At 46.6% G+C, this 19,128-nt stretch overlaps 1 protein-coding gene across 3 annotated transcripts; it reads left to right on the top strand.

The window, feature by feature from the left end:
• The first annotated feature begins 213 nt into the window (after positions 1 to 213).
• On the top strand, positions 214 to 17,546 carry LOC119551841 (serine protease filzig). 3 transcript variants are annotated; one of them, XM_037861411.1, is made up of 7 exons: positions 214 to 857; positions 10,453 to 14,673; positions 15,051 to 15,237; positions 15,303 to 15,487; positions 15,930 to 16,045; positions 16,110 to 16,229; positions 16,752 to 17,546. In XM_037861411.1, exons 1-7 carry the CDS (start codon positions 662 to 664, stop codon positions 16,914 to 16,916), a joined length of 5,190 nt encoding a protein of 1,729 aa, XP_037717339.1. In that variant the 5' UTR covers positions 214 to 661; the 3' UTR covers positions 16,917 to 17,546. The 3 variants fall into 3 exon arrangements, with proteins under 3 accessions (XP_037717339.1, XP_037717341.1, XP_037717340.1); XM_037861413.1 differs by having other exon boundaries at positions 14,994 to 15,237; XM_037861412.1 differs by lacking the exons at positions 15,051 to 15,237; positions 15,303 to 15,487; positions 15,930 to 16,045; positions 16,110 to 16,229; positions 16,752 to 17,546 and adding an exon at positions 14,853 to 15,036.
• Positions 17,547 to 19,128: the final 1,582 nt, after the last annotated feature.

The raw sequence follows: 19,128 nt of genomic DNA, 5'->3' as shown, positions 1-19,128 counted from the left end.
GGCGATCGGTGGCAAAAGCAGCAGCAGCAGCAGCACAGCGCTGAAGAAGAAGCCGAGCAGACGCCGAATTAGAAATGTTTACCATTTAAGCGACGCCTAATAGAAATACTCTCACGTACCGCTCACCGCTCACCGCTCACGGCTCTCGCGAACGCGCTCTCCCGCGTTAAAGTGAAAGTTTTCCCCACAAAAGTGGCGAAGGTCCGTTATCTTGGCCGCTGCTCGGGCCAAGTCGCAATCAGACAGTCAGACACACGCGGAGCGTTCAGTCGACCGGACGCATGGTCGCTGATCCAAGATACAAGATACAAGATACAAGCAATAAGATATTCGATTGCCAGATACTATATGTGGTGCAGTGTGTTAGTGTTTTGGTGCGAGCAACTGTAAATTCGCGGCTGACCAAAGAAAGTGCGGTCGGCGCAATTAAATCGAATGGGAATTGAAATCGGAATCGGAATCGCAACCACAGTTACAACTTATTTCGCGTTCGTCGCCTAAGTCTTTCGTTTATCGCGCGCTCCACTACTCAGAAATTGTTTTCGCACTTGCATACCAGCCCGATTTTCGGTGGCGATTTCGAAACAAGCTCTCCAAAAACATAACGCTGCCAGACGGTCTAGGCCAAGAACTCCCCGCAAGTGTCCGGCCAGCAGCAAACATGTTTAAGTGGGTTACGCCGGCCTCAACGGCAACGTTGTCCCGCTGCACAACAACAACGAGAACAGCAACTACAGCGACAGCGACGAGAACAACAAAACCACAACTACTTTCCATCGCTTTAACAAGTTTAATAATAATAGTCGCATCATTTGTGCCGACAACAAGTGGATTTAGATCAATTGAAACGAATGGCGGTAAGTGACAGACCATTTAGCCCATTGACTTCCCCCTATAAATTGATGAAAGGCCGCGCAAAGAAGAAAGTTTAGCACACAATAAAATGTAGAATTGTGGCAAAGAAAATCAATTTGCCAAATTGCAAGCTCATGTCTCTCGCTGCAAATCGAATCGTGTCAGTGGCTTTTGCTGCCTCACTTTGGCTCACTTAGCCATCCCCTTGCCCAAACCCATACCCATACCCATACCCATCCCCTCCGCCGGGGGCTTTCACTCACCGTCTTGGCCTGGCCAAGTTGACAATGCGCATGGCAAAAAATAGAAATAAATAACACAAACTATGCCTTTGTGTCAATAAATGAATCAGAAAAACTTTGGCACAGAAAACTGCGCTGTGGCTGGTGCTCTTCGAATGACTTTCCACACTCCACGCACTTGGCAATTATTTGGTTCGTTTTATGCTACATTACGGCCACAAAAGACCTCGAGATGTTAGACACAGCCGTCGACTTTCCTTGTGACAGTTTGTACGATTTTACGAGTGGTTTGTGCTGGCTTTCGGCCCGCAGCTCAGCATCCCATTGCCGTTAATTGTCGAGGTCATTTGGCTGATTTAAAAAGTGAAACAATTTCTAGACTACCTGGTTATTAGTTCGCATCGGCACCAGCTTGAGCCCATTCAATTCAGATTGAGCCCAAGTGCCGGCCAACAAAAGACTGGAGGTGCAAACTCAATAAAAAGCCATACTCAATCAACATTGGGGAAAACAAACCATTCGTGATAATCGCCAGTGCCATATCTAGCACTAAAAAGAATAAGACTTCTTTGATATATGAGATTTCACACCCCATTTTCATTTCTTCAGCCTCATCAAATTGGTGAAAACAGTCATAAGTATGTTGTTAAGATTTTATGGCCCCGGGGGTACCATTATGAAGCTGAAAGCATATACCTGTGCAATCAATACTCTTCTTCAGGCTCAGAGCTCTTGTGAAGTGAATCTTATTTGTGCAGCTTTCGCTGCAAGATCCACCTGCAGCCCTCGCAAGTCCTTTGGTAAACACATTTTCTAAATAAACAACACGAGTCATCGAAGTTTGTCGTACCCTTGAAAAGAAGATGTATAAGGTTTAGCCAAAGAAAGATAGGTTTTACTGGATGACTTTATGATTAAATCAGAAGTGTGTAAGGCTTAGCATTTATTTAATTTGCAAACCTTCATTGCGACGACCAAAAGTCCCACAATTATTATGACTTCTTTGGACGCAATGGCTTCTTTTCGAGGCGTTTTTCCCAACGATTCCCTTTGTTCTTCTGCTCGCCTCAGCATTTCCCAAAGGTTTGGGAAAACCTGGGAAACAGAGTCCAAGAGGAGAAAATCAATACTTCCGCTCGCCAGCAGTCGCAGAACTGTGCTGCGTCAGCGAGGTGGAAGTCAGCAAATGCCAATCATCGGGCACATACACACCTGATCATTAGTATAAAACACGTAAAACAATTTTCAATTTCTATTCAAGCGTTGTTTGAACAGAAAGAAAACCAGGAAAGCAGTTCAGTTCGGTTCAGGAAAAACGCGTGCGAAATGAAAATGTCTTGGCCAGTAGCCGCAACTCGGCCCAACAACAGCCACACACACTCTGATGGCAGCGTGTGCCAGTTTGCGGCTTTCTTGGGGCTGTCAGTCGTGGTTTTAGCCATGGCCAAGACCGCCGCTGCACTTGTCGACGCTGCCTGCAGTTGACTTTGCGGTAATTTGAGACCGAGACTCGGCCCGCGGGAAGGAAGCTGACTTGGAGCTGAGGCCCCGGCGACGTTCGACAGCGATGTAATTTCAAGATCACGTTTTTACCGCTGCCCGATCATCGACTTGGTCAATTGTTGCTCCACATAGATCTCGGCATCTCAATCGCTCTCGGCCGACTGGCTGCCAGCCGACTAAAGAGTACTTAAAAATCAATTCATAACTCTTTTCTTTCTTTCTCGTTTGGCTAATTGTCGTTCCGTTATATGGACACACAATCGGGCTAAGATTATCGGCTTATGCAAATTACGGATTCCATAACCCCACATACATATATTTCGTTTTCGGCCCCCCGCCACATGCAATTAATGTGAAAGCGACATTTGACTTTCTTCTGGGCCAGCAAAGAGGGCCCAAACGATTTTCCCACAGCCATTTTACACTTCATAAACTTAACGCAATCGCATTAAAACTGTGACAGATCATGAACATCGAGTGCCGGGAGAGCATTTCACCTCGGTCGAGAATGGATTGCACTTCCTACCACCGAGCACCCGAGTGAAACTACAGTAGACCGTCGCTAACTTCAATTTAGTACTTGAACAAATAACACACGACTTTTGTGTGAAGACATTGAACTAATGGTACTCAGTACTTGGAACTATTTTCCAAATGTTGGGTTTACTTTAAGTGATTGATTGATTGATTTAAGCATTAAAGCCCTATGACACTTGCCTAATTTTTGTATAACTAAGGGGATTTATTTTATGAAGTCATGGCAACCCACAGAAATTAGGGTCTTAAAAACATTTTATAAATATATATATTTAGGCAGTCATGACTTTTTAAAATAATAAAAGTCAGTGAAAACAGGAGACACAAGGCCATAACATATGTATATTAAAAACAAATTTGATCTTACTTATAAAATCAGAAAGAGAAAGGTTTGACTATGATTTCAAAATATAAAAGAGCTGTTATGGGCTCTTTTTTTAAAAATATTTTAAACAATGAATTCTGATTAAATGATAAATATTATACATCAGTATTAGTTAGTTGAATTGTTTGAGTGCTACAGAAAATGGGTTCGTAATACAGGGGTTCGACTGTATGCAGTCCAAACAGTAGCCACTCAATTGGAATGACTGCCGCGGTACTCACACGCATTTGTAGTCGGCTGGCTTATCTTTCAAGCGCATCGGCATTGTTTCAAGTGGCATTGGAATCGATGCCGAGCAGTTACAAATTATCGGGCTGTCAGCACTGGCTCGAACCGAAAGAGCCGAGTTATGGGATGCGCCCGTCTAACAGGAAACACACGGCGAAGCAAACTTCGAATTTGTTTTGACATGTTTGGCGGTGAAAGTGAAATTCTCCGCTCCGCGCTGGCTTCCGCTGCATGACAACACACATTCTTCGCTGCCTCGGTTTTCGCATGGAAATCAACAAAACGCATTAAAGCCTGGCCCGATCTTCGTGCATCCATAAAAACGCTTTGGGATTCTGCGGCAGTTTCCGCAGACTTTGTAAGCTCAGTGCTGCTGAATATCGATGGGGATCGGAATGGGAATCGGGGTTATTGCCAAAAATGATGTCATTTATTGCGGCCAGGCAACTTTCACTGCCCATTCACACCGTTTTCTTGCAACAGCTCAGCGCATTTGATATGGTTTTTCAACCAATTGGTTGGCAAAACGCTTGCACTTTGATTTGTCCTCACCGCGACTCTTTTGTCACCCGGAAAGCGTTTAATAAATTTTCCATTGTGCACAATTTTCACCAAATTGAATGCTTCCCGGGCAGCCATTGTTTGGCCGCACAATCAGAGACCCAGGGCATCATGACCTGGCAAAAAGTGACCACCGAAACAATAATAATGGTAATGAAAACAGTACAAAATCGTGCACACATGTAACAGTGGCAAATGGAACCGCCTCTAAGCGGTGGCCAAAACGATGCGAGCCGGGTTACCACCCAGAAAAAGAGCCTCTTCTCTTGCAAAACGCTGGTGGGGCTCTAGAACCTGTTCCAGGTGAGTAGAGCTGGGCTCCAGGTTGACACCGTGTGATTACCTTTCTTATTACGGGCAGAAAAGCGAGCCATCGGAGTTGCCCACGTGAGGGATGCCTAGGTTATGACATCAAAAATTAAATGTATTGCAGTGCTTAAAGAAATAAGATATAAAGCAATTTGTATTTATGGTCTTGTGGCTGCTAGGCTGACCATATTTGACCGCTTGGCTGGGCAAACAAAATGATCAGTTTAAGCCAACCGCAAATCATAAGAACTGCAATATTGTTAGAAATTGAATGTCTAGTATTTGATTTATTGATTTTATTGCAAAAGTTCTTGCTATTAAATATTGTAATCTTTTTTAATTTAAATGCATTTTATATCTTTTTTAAATATTTTAAAACTAAAATAAAATTTTGGAAAGCTTTTTTGCATAATTAAAATGATTTCATTTTTTTTTTAGCACTTAAACCTTTATGTTAGATACAATTCTATATGTTATTACCTGCTCATCTCCGATGTGGACTGTCTTAAATGTTTCTGGTTTGGCCAGTGGGAAATTACGGTTTCCATTAGAATTGCATGCGTAAAATTCGTACCTACACCTTTGGCCACCGCACTAGTGCCAGTGGCCAGTGGCTGTGAATGGAGACAGACAGCCTGGCTCAGGCACATTCACTGTTAGCTTACCGGTCTTTTCGGTCGCCCGTCGCCGCAATTTTATTTGGGTCACTGTTACAATTTACGCCGCTGCGACGGACGGGGAACCATGGAGGAGGAGCCATGGAGTGGCCACTGGGAATGGGAAGACACTGGTGCTGGTACTGGTACTGGTACTGGTGGTACCCACGATCGGATGCTGTGCCCGATTCGCCACAGCGACACTTGAGCAGATCATCATCAGATCGGAGCAAATCGATGGAAATTGTAGACGCGCCGCGATCAGTGCGACTTTCAAATCCAATTTTATGTAATTCAAGGTGGCTCCCAAGCTCGGGAGTTCGCGTGCAAATCGGTTATAGCCGGTCCTAGTTATATAGCGCACGCCACAGTCCAATTCGCAGAGCGCGTAGTAGAGCATGGAGCGGGTTATGTTTATGCTGATGCTGATACCATGCCATACCCAGGCCCCAACAATTCAATTACAATGCGATTAATGGGTATGCTATGTTCGGTTGCGGATCGGCAGCCATATGGAGTGGGATGCGTGCTGGGCCCAGCGACTTGGGCTTCGGCATCGGAATCGGAATCGGATAACCAAATACGCTCTTTAAGCCGAGAAAGGTCAAGACTCGGAAAGAAACTTTCCATTTCTCTCACGCAAAGCGGGAAATCTTCTTGCGTGATGACATCGCGGAACCGAGCGCTTGAGAAAGATATTTCTACCGACGCACAGCCGCACAGTCGCACGTAAAGCCCATTAAAATTAATAAAAATAAAACAAAAAACAGCAACATAAAACAAAGCGAAAAGATAGCGCAAACCTTCAGTAAACTGCACTCGGCACTCTCGCTTCCACCAGCCAAAGTCATAATTAGTAGCCCAAATCAAGCGATTCATGAAATGTAAACAGTTTTTCTCCGCTTTTGTCTAGGAAAAGTGAAATTAACTTGGGATGAATGAAAAGATTTTTTATGCTAATTCCGTGAAAAGTGACATTGGTTATTTTTTCCTCTTCGCCGCCATCGTCCGCTGGTCATTAGATGCGGCCTTTTTGATTCAATAAATCGTTTGGGATTTTTTCCTGTCGATAGTAAGAGTTTCTCTAATTAACTGTACCAGGGGAAATGACTTAAGATACTTTTAAGATTTTTAATTAAATATTTAAAAGCTTTCATTGTTTCCAATAGATTAGAAACAGAACACTAATAATTTCAAGCTGATATGATATACTTTTTAAGTTTCCATTCAATTGCGGTTTTATCAAAGACTTGCTCTAAATGTAGCCACATTTTGTAAGACCTCTTCTAATGTTAAAACTTAATGATAAAACCTACTCCACTAATAACCAGTTGAAATTTATACCTTATTTTTATGTCTGGCCAATCAAACTGTTCGGTTCTTCGATTTCACTTGACTGGATTTGCCACTGATCGGTTAATAACTTGTGCCAATGTAGTCCAAGAATATTTAACACTTTCACAACGCAATTAGAGCAAGATTCGTTAAATGCAAAACTGGCCGTGAGCCAAGATCCCCGAGCCCACTGTGATCTGTGGGCCCGATACACGTGGAGTTGCATGTTGTTCAAGAAAGTTTTTTTTTAGCTTTTTGCAGTCTTGGGCTAATTGATCGATAATAATTTTCCATTTACCGTTAAAGCGCCTCGTTTGTTTACATTCTTCGGACTCCGGCACGTCGAACGGTCGGAGAATCGGGCCTGAAAACAAGTTCTACGAAATCTCAGAGCGGGCAGAGCAGCTCTCTTCTCCCGATCTTGGCCAGCATCATACTCATGATTTAATTAATTTCCATTCCATGGCTGTGCGCATAAATTTCACTGCACGGACGGCAGCACAGCCGATAACTGTTCCGTTGGCCAAAAGGCCGAATACTTATATAAAGCTCTGTGGCCATATAAAGAACCCACTGCCCCAAGGGCCCAGTGACACACTGCCATCCAAGTTCGGGGCATGCAACAGAATTCGGCTATGGGACCAATTTCCTCGGATGATTAATGGCATTGCCACCGACTTTTGGTGGGGAATACAAACTTGTTATCTCATTTTGCAGCTGCTTCCTCTGTTCGTATTTTTTCCGATCCCCGATCTTGTTCCCCCCTTATGATAAACACCGAAAAATCTTTAAAGCGGCGCGAAATTATTCAGGCGTTTGACACACTTTCGTTCGGCGTTCAGGTGGCCGTGTATATATATACTATGAGTAGGTATCTCTCAGTTTAGCCGGCTGTTCCTCAGGTGTGATGCTGTAACCTATTTTGCATGCAACGCCTGCGATTATGACGGTGCAGCGCGCATTGACTCCAATTTCTCGATCCACCAATTAGGGTCAGAGGATTGGCAGATCGTAATCGGTAATCTGCCAGGAGGCTATGGAACGCACATATCTTTAGGTGGCATATGACAGGTGCCGAGCCTCCTCGGTTCGGGGCGTGCCCCAGCATTCTTAGCATATTTGATTCGTGTCATACGAAAGTGTTGCCTGGGCAAGGGTCTAATCTCCCCATTAAATGTTCAACACGTTCCATTTTACAGTGGAGCGTAACTAAACAAAAATGAAGTTAAGAACGTCAACCTAAAAAAGAATGTTTTAAAAAAATAAAGTGGTATAAAAATAGTATTCATGAAATTGAAATGCCGTAAAAGGTTAAATCACTTTTCACAAATGATACGATTGGAACGTTTTAATATTAGGTAAAGATAAGTCATAGGTTGCTTCTTTATAATAAAAATCAAGCTAAAGATGCTCCACTGTCCACACCTACGCCTGTTTTGAAAACACATATTTTTAGCATAACTTACAAAATGCATAATCACGTAGTACACCATTCAATTTGCTCCGGCTAGATCAAATAGTTATGCTAAACAGCATAATTATCGCTGCTTGGTCGTGCGGCCTGCCAAACTTCATTAAGTCAGCCCCAGGTCGGTAATTAATTCATTGACTCCGCAACTCGAGATGGGAGTTACCAAGGTATGGGGGTCTGGGAGCTCTGTTAGCTAGTGGTATTACTTACCCTACCCATAGGTCTCTGTTAGAGCCAGCGGTTCTGTTAGTCGGCTCTTTCTTCGGGAACGAGAGCTTTTGTTTTGGCGCAACTCCGACGCCTGCGGCCTTTTCTCACGTCTCTTCGCCGACTCTCTTTCGCTCCGTGTTTAACGATTTGCGAAAGAATACTTAAGAGCACTTAAGTGTCTAATCGTAAAAACGCGAAATGTCTGCAAATAATAAAGCTGCAAAAAACATTATTGTTATTTTATTAGTAGACGGCAGAAAAAAAAACGAAATCGCTCTGAGAGATGAATGGGCCGAGCGAAAATAGAGAAAAGAGGATGGAGAAACACTATCACTTTTACTCAATTATGTATGTACGAAGATATTTTGACTGCGATTCTAATGGAGGCTTTTGCACTACTTTTCCATTACTTTTGGGTAATACACTTGACTCCGCGGCAGTACTTCGCTTTACTTTCACTGGCGCTACGTGTCCGGCATACAGACTCTCCAGCGACTTGAGTCATGATTGCCTCCATTTCGGACCGTTCCCTGCAATTTCGGTTTCGTTACCTTCCGATTTCCATTTAATTAGCAGCGAACTAATTGCCACTAAGCCTCCGAATCTAGATCGCCGGCCATGTTTGCACTGGGCGCCAATGCTCCAATTTCACGACCAAACATTGACACAGTCCCCGATGCGGATTGGGGCCACCGGCACCGGCCGCAAGTGGAGCGTCCCTCTTTCCGTCCGCGAGGTGTTAATTCGTCAGCACAAACCCGTCAGAACTTGGCGGCCGCCGCTTTTCCACTTCTGGTTTAATTGCTGCCAAAAATCAATTTGGTTTCAAATGTCAGGAGTGGGTTCTTTTTCGAAAATTTTTAACGCATCCTCTGACGCATTCCGAGCTCAACTGAGTTCGGAACTTTATAGGGGTTTGCTTTTATCAGCTGTAGGTACGCATTAATAATAATAATTACACTTTAATAATATTCATAGATCTAACAAATTACTCCCTAATCTACAAAAAAATAGATTAGTAGATAGAAGATACAAAATTAAAAATGTATCGCACCAATTTTACGATTTATGGTTCTCTTTAAGAAGAAATTCAGGGGCTTATCAAAAACCATCAAATTTTAAGCGGATTACACGGTTGTAAAAAGAAGAACAGAGTTTATTAGACCCCTGAGCAGAATAAAGTTTATATTATGAACTCTTAAAAAAGTTTCTTTGTAATTAATTACACTTCGATTATGTAGGTATATATGTTAAATAAATTAAAACAACAAAATTTCATAATATCACAATTTGAGTTAGGCTCTGTCTAATTATCAAATGTATTGAATGGGGAAAGGCTCCGAAAGGGTATGAAAAGCCCCCAAGACAGCCCAGGCTAACCTTTCTCCGTTTTTCTCAGCATACCTGCGGTTTCTGTCGTAATTTGGCAAATGAGGTGGAAAAACTCTCAAGTGCATTGCCCACACCTGGGCCGCAGATGAACTTTGACACGGCAAGAGTGGCTGCTTTGCGAGTTAGCAGTTGGGCTGCCAGCCAGGGCCACTTTCACTTGGCGGTTTTCGAGTGGTCTTCGCTGGGTTGACGGCCCACAGAATAGGCAAAATATGGCCGCTGTTAATTGGGTTTATATACCTTGTAGTTTATGCTTGTGTAGCGACTGCTGTTGATGTGTGCCCAAGGCTGTTTGCCACAATTAGCACTCAAAAGAGCAATTATATAGATGGGCATTTGTGCGGCATTGATGCTTTCGTTCGACGTTGTCACTTTCATTTAAGGAATTTCCCACATTTTCACTACCCCCTCCAGTTATAATCCAATCAACCACAGTTGAGCCAAAAAGAGATGCCGAAATGACATGTTAATTAAGCTCTGGCCACGGGGAATTTGACAGTTGGCTTTCAGATTATTGGCAGGGAAATCTGCTCAAAAATCTGGGCGAATTGAAAACGAATCTTAAAATGGGGAAAATCATTGTGCCAGCTTTTAAGAATATATAAGCGGGTAAAAATATTACTTTTGATGGTGTGATTATGCTTTAAGAAAGAAATCTGCTCTAAAAAAAATCTAATATTTTTTTAAAAACTTTTGGTATTTAAAAAATCGCTTTTGAATGTAATTATATTTTGCTAATTTGTTTATATTTTTGGATTTCGTTTGCAGGAGGTCGCAAGTTGTTTGGAGGCTACCGCATCACCCCGAAGCACTGCCGAGCCACCAAGACGCTACCCAGCTCTGATCCGCGGGCCAATGGACCCACCATCTGCATGTTCAACCACGAGTGCGCCCAGAGGGGCGGCGAGGTGGTGGGCGCCTGCATGGACGGCTTCCTGTTCGGCGCCTGCTGCCAGATCCCGCCCACCCACGAGCTGGCCAGCACGTTGATCAACGAGGCCCAGAACGCATACTTCCAGCAGCACCAGCAGCAGACGAAGATCCAGCAGGCGGCGGCCCAATCCTCGTTCGAGAGCTACGGTGAGCAGTCCCAGCAGCAGCAATCCTTGAGCGAGGAGCAGGTGGCCCCGCAGCCATCGCAGAACATCTACGATCAGCAGAACCCGCAGCCATCGCAGAACAACTACGATCAGCAGAACCCGCAGCCTTCGCAGAACATCTACGATCAGCAGAACCCACAGCCTTCGCAGAACATCTACGATCAGCAGAACCCGCAGCCTTCGCAGAACATCTACGATCAGCAGAACCTGGACAAGGTGTACCAGCAGTTGGGCAGCAGCAGCATCAGTCCACCCAGCGGTGCTTATGGGGCTGAGCCGGAGTCGGAGCCAGAGCCAGAAACGGAGCCACCGGTTAGGGATGAGCCTGGATACTCCAGCAGCAGTGCGTCCACCGAGACCACCCAGTCGCAGCCTTCCTCCGCCAGTGTGGAGTTCGAACAGGAGCCCTCGCAGCAGGTGGACATCTCCAGCGAGCAGACCACCCAGAAGATCACCAAACAACCGATCCAGCCACCAAGTTTCCATGTCCACAAGCACTCCGTGACCATCAACTCACCCTCGTCGCCTCCCCAGAATGATGACTTCGTGATGCAGGTGCTCAGTACTTTGCCACCAGAGCATGCCGATGATCATCACATCGTCTTCACCACCGAGGTGCCCACGAAGATTGCCAGCGGCTTGCAGGAACAAACGAGCTCCGAGTCCAACTCCTTCGAGGAGGTTTCCTCGACGCCAGCAGCCACTCAAAAACCCAAGACTAAGCCCACTCAGAAGGCCACTCAGAAGCCCACGCAGAAGCCCACTCCAAAGCCCACGCAGAAAGCCACCCAGAAACCCACCCAGAAACCCACTCCAAAGCCCACGCAGAAACCCAAGCCGAATCCTGTTCCCCAGTTGGCGGAGACCATGAAGCGACCCATCCAGCAGAAGCCACAACCCCAGCCGGTGGTGAAACCCCAGCCAAGTCCAAAACCTGCGCAGTCGTCCAACATCCACCAGCACAACCACAACCATTTGATCCTGGATGGCGGAGAGTTCACGCACAGTGATATCACTCACCCCGGAGCAGATGCCGATCTTGTGGAGGATCTGCAGTTCTCCACGGGCTATGGACCCCAGCCTGTATACGCGGAACCACCAAAGCAGCAGGAACAACAGCCACAACAGCCGCCGGAGCAGAGCTACATCACATCCAGCACTAGTGCCAAACGTCCAACGAGCGGACAGAACAGCCCCACCACAGTTTCCTCGATTACCACCCATGTGGACTCCATCGAATCCATCATCCTGCAGCTGAACAATACCAGCCATGGTCCCAGTTACAACGTGGTGAGCCAGCAGACACCATCATACGGATACCCCGGTGCTGGGCAAGTTCACACCGAGCCAGCCACCCAGCCCCCAACATTCTACCAGGAAAACGAGGCGGAGAAGGTCCAGGAACAGGAGTCTCAGTCGCAGGAATACGGTTATACCACCACACTTGGCTACGAGTCCTCCTACGAAAAGGTTTCCGACGAGCAGGAGGCCTCGGCAACTGTCAGCCAGTCCGCCGAGATGCCCACCGCGCGTCCTGGTTACGGAGAAGATGTCTCCGCCGTGCTTGAGGATCACACGATGCCCGCCAATGGCTACCATGATGCAGAGGCCTCAGTTGCTCCGCAGACCTCAGAGTTCAACAAGATGCCCACGGGCATTGCTTACCCGGTGGATATGTCTTACATGGAGGAGGAGGAGAATTTGCCGACCACGGCCGCGGGTTATGGCCAGGTGAGCAGTGACTCCTTCGAGTCCAGCACCGATGCCGTATACCAGAAGCTCTCCACCGTCCAAACGGAGCAGCCGCAGCCAGTGCCAACGTACGTGCGTCCCACCACCAATGCCAACAAGCAGAATCGCCCAGTGGCCTCCTACATTGGAATGGTGACCATGCAGCACTACAACCCGCAGTCCGGAAATGGTGACTACCAGGCCCAAGTTCCCGCCGAAGTGTCCGTGTCCTCCCACACCACCAAGGTCCAGGAGCAGTTCGACGACACCTCCAATGCCTACCAGCAATCGGAGACCACCTCCGGCTATGTATCCCCACCAACATCTGCTCCTCCGGCAGCTCAGCGACCACAGTACGACGCTGTGCAGGAAGATGCATCCTCGGAGCGACCCGTTCTGGTGACCGCCAGTCCCAGGCCTCGACCCAAGCCCAGCACCAAGCGACCTGCCATAAAGAGACCCATCAGCGTGGAAAACATCAAGAGGAAGCCGCAGCCACAGCCAAGTGCTGGTGCCTACAACCAGGAGAAGATCAGCGAGCAGAGCACCAGAAAACCCGTGTCCACTGGATACGACAATGTACCCGAGTCGCCCATCACGCACATTCAGATCAAGAAGCCAGCGGCCAATCATCACAAGGAACACGACCAGAGTGGCTACCCCAGGCCAGCTAATCCAGTATACGAACAGACCACTGCCGCAGCTCCTGCGCCAGCTGCTCCGGCTCTCAACTACGACAAGCCAGATGCCCCGCTCAGCCAGTTCGACCAGCCATCCGCTCCATCTGTCGGCTACGAACAGCTGGCGCCGATGCCATCGCTTGTCTTCGATGAGGAGCATGTGGCCAGCTCGCCGGTAAGGAAGCCATCGACGTCCAAGCCCATTTCCACCAGCTATGTGACCGGACCCAGCACTCCACGTCCTCCGGCCACCGTCGACTATCACTACGATAATGTACCTCCACTGTTCATGGCGGACGACAAGCTGGACGCCTTCATCCAGAGCACGGCGGAGAACATTGTGGGCTCTACTCCGGGCAACTACCAACCCCCGCTGGTGGCCACAGCCTCGACGCCCATCTACGCCCAAAGGCCAACCAGCAGTGGTGTCTATGGACACAAGAAGCCTGGCTTCGTGCAGATCAATGGCACACCCAAGCCTCCCAGGCCGACGGTGCTCATCACACCCAAGCCCACCGCCATTAACCTGGTGACCTACAGCTCCTTGAGTGACGATAGCAACAAACTGGCCACCAGCTCCTTTGTGACCGGAAGACCAGGATCACAGGGCATTAGTGCCAACGACTTCGAGGATCCCGGATACTTTGGCAGCAGTCCCGTGCACGTGGCCTTCACGCAATCCACCACAGAGGCCATCTATGCAGTTCCCTCCGACGACAAGCCGGCGTTCCCCGGATACTTTGGACCTACGCCCTCGTATCCCGCCTTCTCGGTTCCGGGCGAGAAGGTCGGTCAGAATGTGATGGAGGAGACCTACACGTCGCCCAATGACTTCGTGAATTTCCCGCCTGTGAGAAATCCCAATCTCAACATGTCGGCTGCCTCCAGCGCAGTGACCAGCGACCTGGACCTTTCCACCCCCTCCTTTGTAGAGGATGTGGTGCTGAAGGACAAGATGCACACGCTGGTCCACAAGTTGGTAGCCTCGCTGCAGGGTAATTTCGATGCCTTGGCCGATATGATCGAGGAACCGGGAAGCAACAAGACCGCGGCCACCTACCAGGCCGGAGCAGGAGGAGCAGCCAAGCCGGTGAGAGTGGCAACCACGCGCAAACCCGTGAGGGTAGCCACCACCACCAGACCGAAGGTCACCACCAAAAAACCCGTGACCCGGGTCACGACCAAGGCTCCCAACAAGAAGACATCCACCGTCAGCAGCACCACCCGCAAGCCCGTAACCCGTCGCACCACCGTGGCCGCCAAGGTAACCACCACCACCCGGAAGCCGGCGACCAAGAAGCCAACCCGTCGCGTGAGCAGCACCGTGAAGACCACCACCGTGAGCTCGGCCAGACCGGCGGCCGATGAGATCGTGGACGAGGAGGACGAAGAGGACGTCAACCCGAACCCCAGCGACAACGAGGTCGACCAGGGCGCCACCCTGAGTTCCTACGGCGGAGCCAACGGCCGGAAGATTCGTAAGTGTGGACTGAATGTTGCATGGACTAGCATGGACCCGAAACAACTGTCTTTCTCTCTCTATTTCTTGTTCTCTCACCTGCCCCTCACCTGTTCCTAACCTCACGCTCACGCATTTAACCCCACGCTTCCTCCACCCCGATCCCCCATTGCATTCCCGACTGATCCATAAATATAGCGCGTCGCAAGCACAAGCGACGGAACCAGAAATCCGCCTAGACCATCGATTCCCCATAAAGAATACCCCTCCTAGTTCTAGTGACCCCTCCCCACCCCCACTCCCGTGTCCCATCAGTTCTATGCTTCCCCCAACTCTCAGACTCGACTTCTCGAACACTCCCCACTCCTAACCTCGCATTTCACTCCCCATCAACAGAGTGCGGTGTGCGGCCCCATGTCAAGTCCGGCCGCATCGTCGGCGGCAAGGGCTCCACTTTCGGCGCCTTCCCCTGGCAGGTCCTCGTCCGGGAGTCCACCTGGCTGGGCCTGTTCACCAAGAACAAGTGCGGCGGCGTCCTCATCACCAGCCGCTACGTCATCACCGCCGCCCATTGTCAGCCCGGGTAAGATTGCGTCTGTAATCCCGGTTTGGTGGGTCCTTAATCGGGGATTTCTGATTTCCCTCCAGTTTCCTGGCCTCGCTGGTGGCCGTCATGGGTGAATTCGACATCTCCGGCGACCTGGAGAGCAAGCGCTCTGTGACAAAGAATGTGAAGCGTGTCATCGTCCACCGGCAATACGATCCGGCCACCTTCGAAAATGATCTGGCCCTGCTGGAATTGGACACTCCAGTGCAGTTTGATACCCATATAGGTAAGTACCGATGTAAAGAAGTGTGTAAAGCTTAAAACAAGTGGCGCCCAAGCAGGGACCGAAATAATGCAATATCTTTTCATAAAGACAAAATGCTTGCAGGATTAGAGATAGCTCTTAAAGGAATTCAATAGTGGGTCCCATACAGCTCACTGGGGTCTTGAAATCACTTTTAAATGTCATTTTAGGTATCTAAAAGTATGTAGTGAATACGGGGAAGTCGTCTTTCTGCGCGAATCCATGATACTTTTGAGCTTAAAAGATTTTGTTGCATACTTTTAGACACCTAAAGTGGCATTTGAAAGGGATTTTAAAACGAGGGTTTTGTGTTGCACCCCCGAATAATATATTTCAGACTCCCTCTAATGATTCTAACATAGTCTAGACCCCTCATTAAAGTTTACTATAAATAATTTGCGAATTTCCCTTTATTCCTCTGCAGTGCCCATTTGCATGCCCAATGATGTGGCGGACTTCACTGGACGCATGGCCACCGTGACCGGCTGGGGTCGCCTCAAGTACGGCGGAGGAGTGCCCTCCGTTCTGCAGGAGGTGCAGGTAAGCACCCACCCATCACAGTCCTCTTTGAAGATCTAACTAACCCGGGGCTGATTTAAATTAGGTGCCGATTATCGAGAACAGCGTTTGCCAGGAAATGTTCCACACTGCTGGCCACAACAAGAAGATTCTCACCTCCTTCCTGTGCGCCGGATATGCCAATGGCCAAAAGGACTCTTGCGAGGTGGGTTCTAGGATACTATTATGGGATATCTGGGACGTTTATCCTAGGGACGTTTTTATGTGTGCATGTCAAACCAGAAGTGTTGAGTTTAATACAAACATTAAGTTTAACATGCGAACCTTAAAATATTCATTCATTATCGAAAATGTTATGGAGATTGGAACAACTTTTTTTTAATTCCCTTAAAAATCCCTGTTTATTAATATCCTTAAGGTTTCCAATTTTTCTAAAGAATTTTTAATTTTTAAATTGATTAGTCGTTGTGTTATAGAATTAAGTACAACCAACCATGACCTTCAGTTCACTACAAATCATTCAAATAAAAATATTACCATGTTTTGATTTTGTTTTAAACGACCATAAGTCTCGATATCTTAAACTACAAGAAAAATGAAGTTGTTACAATCCTTAAAACAGTATGCTTGTAATTTGTAAATCAGATTGAAATGGTAGACTACTGGCAGACTTATCATACATTTTTCCAAACACACTTGACTCTAATTGTTCTCATTCCTCCGGCAGGGTGACAGTGGCGGTCCGCTGGTGCTGCAGCGACCCGACGGGCGCTACGAGTTGGCCGGAACCGTTTCCCACGGCATCAAGTGTGCGGCGCCGTATCTGCCCGGCGTCTATATGCGCACCACCTTCTACAAGCCGTGGCTGCGCAGCATAACGGGCGTGAAATAAGGTGGTGCCTCCAAAGCCTCCAGGCCTCCGAGGTCTCCGTGTCCCGAGATGGCCGAGATGAACTCCGACTAGCTGCTGGGAAAGGAGCAACAAGTGTAAATAGAACGTAGAGTTTTAAGAGTCGTGGACATGAGCGTTATAAAAGTTGATTCAACTTTTTGGCGACGTCGCATTTTTCGACCCCTTTCCCCGAACCCTCCTCCATGCAACCATCATTCCATTAGCTTAATTGAAAATCAACTGCAGCAACTTCAAACGAAATACGCTGGGGATTCGCAGATTCCAAGGGTTGGATATTTTGTTTAAGCAGGCTGCAGGTTCCGTTTTTAGTACGCGTGCCTAACACTTGTAGAGTCTGAATGAGAATTACGCTAATTGAGAGCCGTATGCTTAAGACATATTTATTCTAGTTCTAAGCCTATTTATTTGACTATTTATTTATTTATGCGACGAAACGAAGCGATTTGTGCGTTTGATTCAACTAAAAAATTGTTATTTTCATAGGCAAATTGTTGTTATGTTCAAATGAAAGCGAGAGCAAATGTTTTTAGTTCAATTGAATTTACTAATTTATCGATTTATATTATTAATTTTTTTATCTAATTACGTTTTATGTTAATTGTTAAGTAAACGAACAAATCGAAAAGAGATCGAAATAAACGACATAGTTCTTAGAAGAAAAGATTGAAGGGATTTTACTTTCGTTTCAGCATTTTGCATTCAAAGTAAGTTTTTTACAGCCGCATATTTTTACTTTTTAAAGGGTGCTGCAGAAGAAACTTTTATGCCAGTATTTCAGCATTAAACTTTGCACATTTTATGACGCTCCCCGTCAGTTCCACAAAAATCAAACAAAAGCAATGTAATTCCAGATATAAACTGACGCAGGAGCGTTGATGCAATTTCCGCCCCACGGAGCTCACTTTATTTATCTGAAAATTGCCACTGCACTCAGCCCCCTTTTCCAGCATTTGGAATATTCAATGTGGTTGCGCCAAGGAATTTCTGCGCCAGCTTCCCCTAGTAAAGTGAAAACAAGGTTAACACTCTTAGCCGCAATCGTTTGTCGGCGCTTTGCAGCTCTGGTGTTTTACACCCAGCTATAAAGGCTTTAAATTATTCTCTGGAAAAATGTTACGGTTTTCTCAGCTCACAAAATTTGATCAATTTGGTAAATAAAGAAGAGCTAGTTACACAATTTCATACTGAGAACAATCCTTCAGTTGTAAGAAGGTCGTCATAGATATTTTATTGGAGTCCTGCGTACAGAGTGAAAATACTACGATCAGGGCCATCATATCCTTGGAAATTGTGAAGTCACGAGAATTATCCTTAAGAGTTGAATACTCTGATATGTTGTATTCATATAAGGTTTCATAAAAAGTTGTTTCCTTACAATACGTTAAGAAAACATACTCAAATACATTTGAACCCTTTCCGAGCACACTTAGAACTGGTGTATGAATTCGATCAGAGGATGAGTGTACCGTCCCTTTTTAAAGATAAATGCTACTATTCCAACATAAATCGTAAACATAAAGGATATATCGGTACGTTTTGATGAATGTAAAGCACACTTAGAACTGGTGTATGAATTCATTCAGAGGATGAGTGTCCGTCTGCCCCTTGTTAAAGATAAATGCTAGTATACCAACATAAATTCCTAAACATAAAGGATAGGATCGATACGTTTTTATGAATGTAAAGCATCCTTATTGAATGCAGGGAATTACATTTAATGCGGCTCAGAGCCTGCAGCAATATTTTCCATTTACAGAGCAAACATCGATGTATTATACACGTTACGGGTGCATCACAATTTCCTTACCTCCACCCTAAGTGGCTAAAATAATTTGCATATCGAATGTTCCGCACGAAGGGCCCCTTTGCAAAGGGGCGGTGAGTGGCATGAGCACACAATCCTCATTATCCTGATGCAAGGAATGTCCTAGAGGCCAGGCTCTTTTCATCTCGATTTGATTGCCAAATTTCGTGTTTTCCATTTAACAGATTTGCCCGCAGGACAGGCACTCGAACTCAGGGATCCGTTCTTGGTAATATGGGGGCCTCATTAAATTTGCACTGCTGCCACAAATCACAGTGACGTCATGGCCACAAATCCGAACCGACTTGATACGCATACATATAGGGGTATTCTTCATTAAAATTGATTCCTAGGAGCTTTCGGTGCGCCACAAACACACTTAATTCA

Source organism: Drosophila subpulchrella, chromosome 2R, assembly GCF_014743375.2.
Source record: "Drosophila subpulchrella strain 33 F10 #4 breed RU33 chromosome 2R, RU_Dsub_v1.1 Primary Assembly, whole genome shotgun sequence".
Lineage (NCBI taxonomy): Eukaryota > Metazoa > Arthropoda > Insecta > Diptera > Drosophilidae > Drosophila > Drosophila subpulchrella.
Note: the sequence above shows the minus strand (reverse complement) of the source record. Positions and strands in the feature narration are given on the sequence as shown.

Excerpts from the sequence above, each read along its gene's own strand:
- LOC119551841 (XM_037861413.1), top strand. The coding sequence starts at position 662 with ATGTTTAAGTGGGTTACGCCGGCCTCAACGGCAACGTTGTCCCGCTGC. Across the intron at positions 15,488-15,929 it reads GCAGTTTGATACCCATATAG|TGCCCATTTGCATGCCCAAT; the intron begins GTAAGTACCGAT and ends ATTCCTCTGCAG. Across the intron at positions 16,230-16,751 it reads GCCAAAAGGACTCTTGCGAG|GGTGACAGTGGCGGTCCGCT; the intron begins GTGGGTTCTAGG and ends TTCCTCCGGCAG.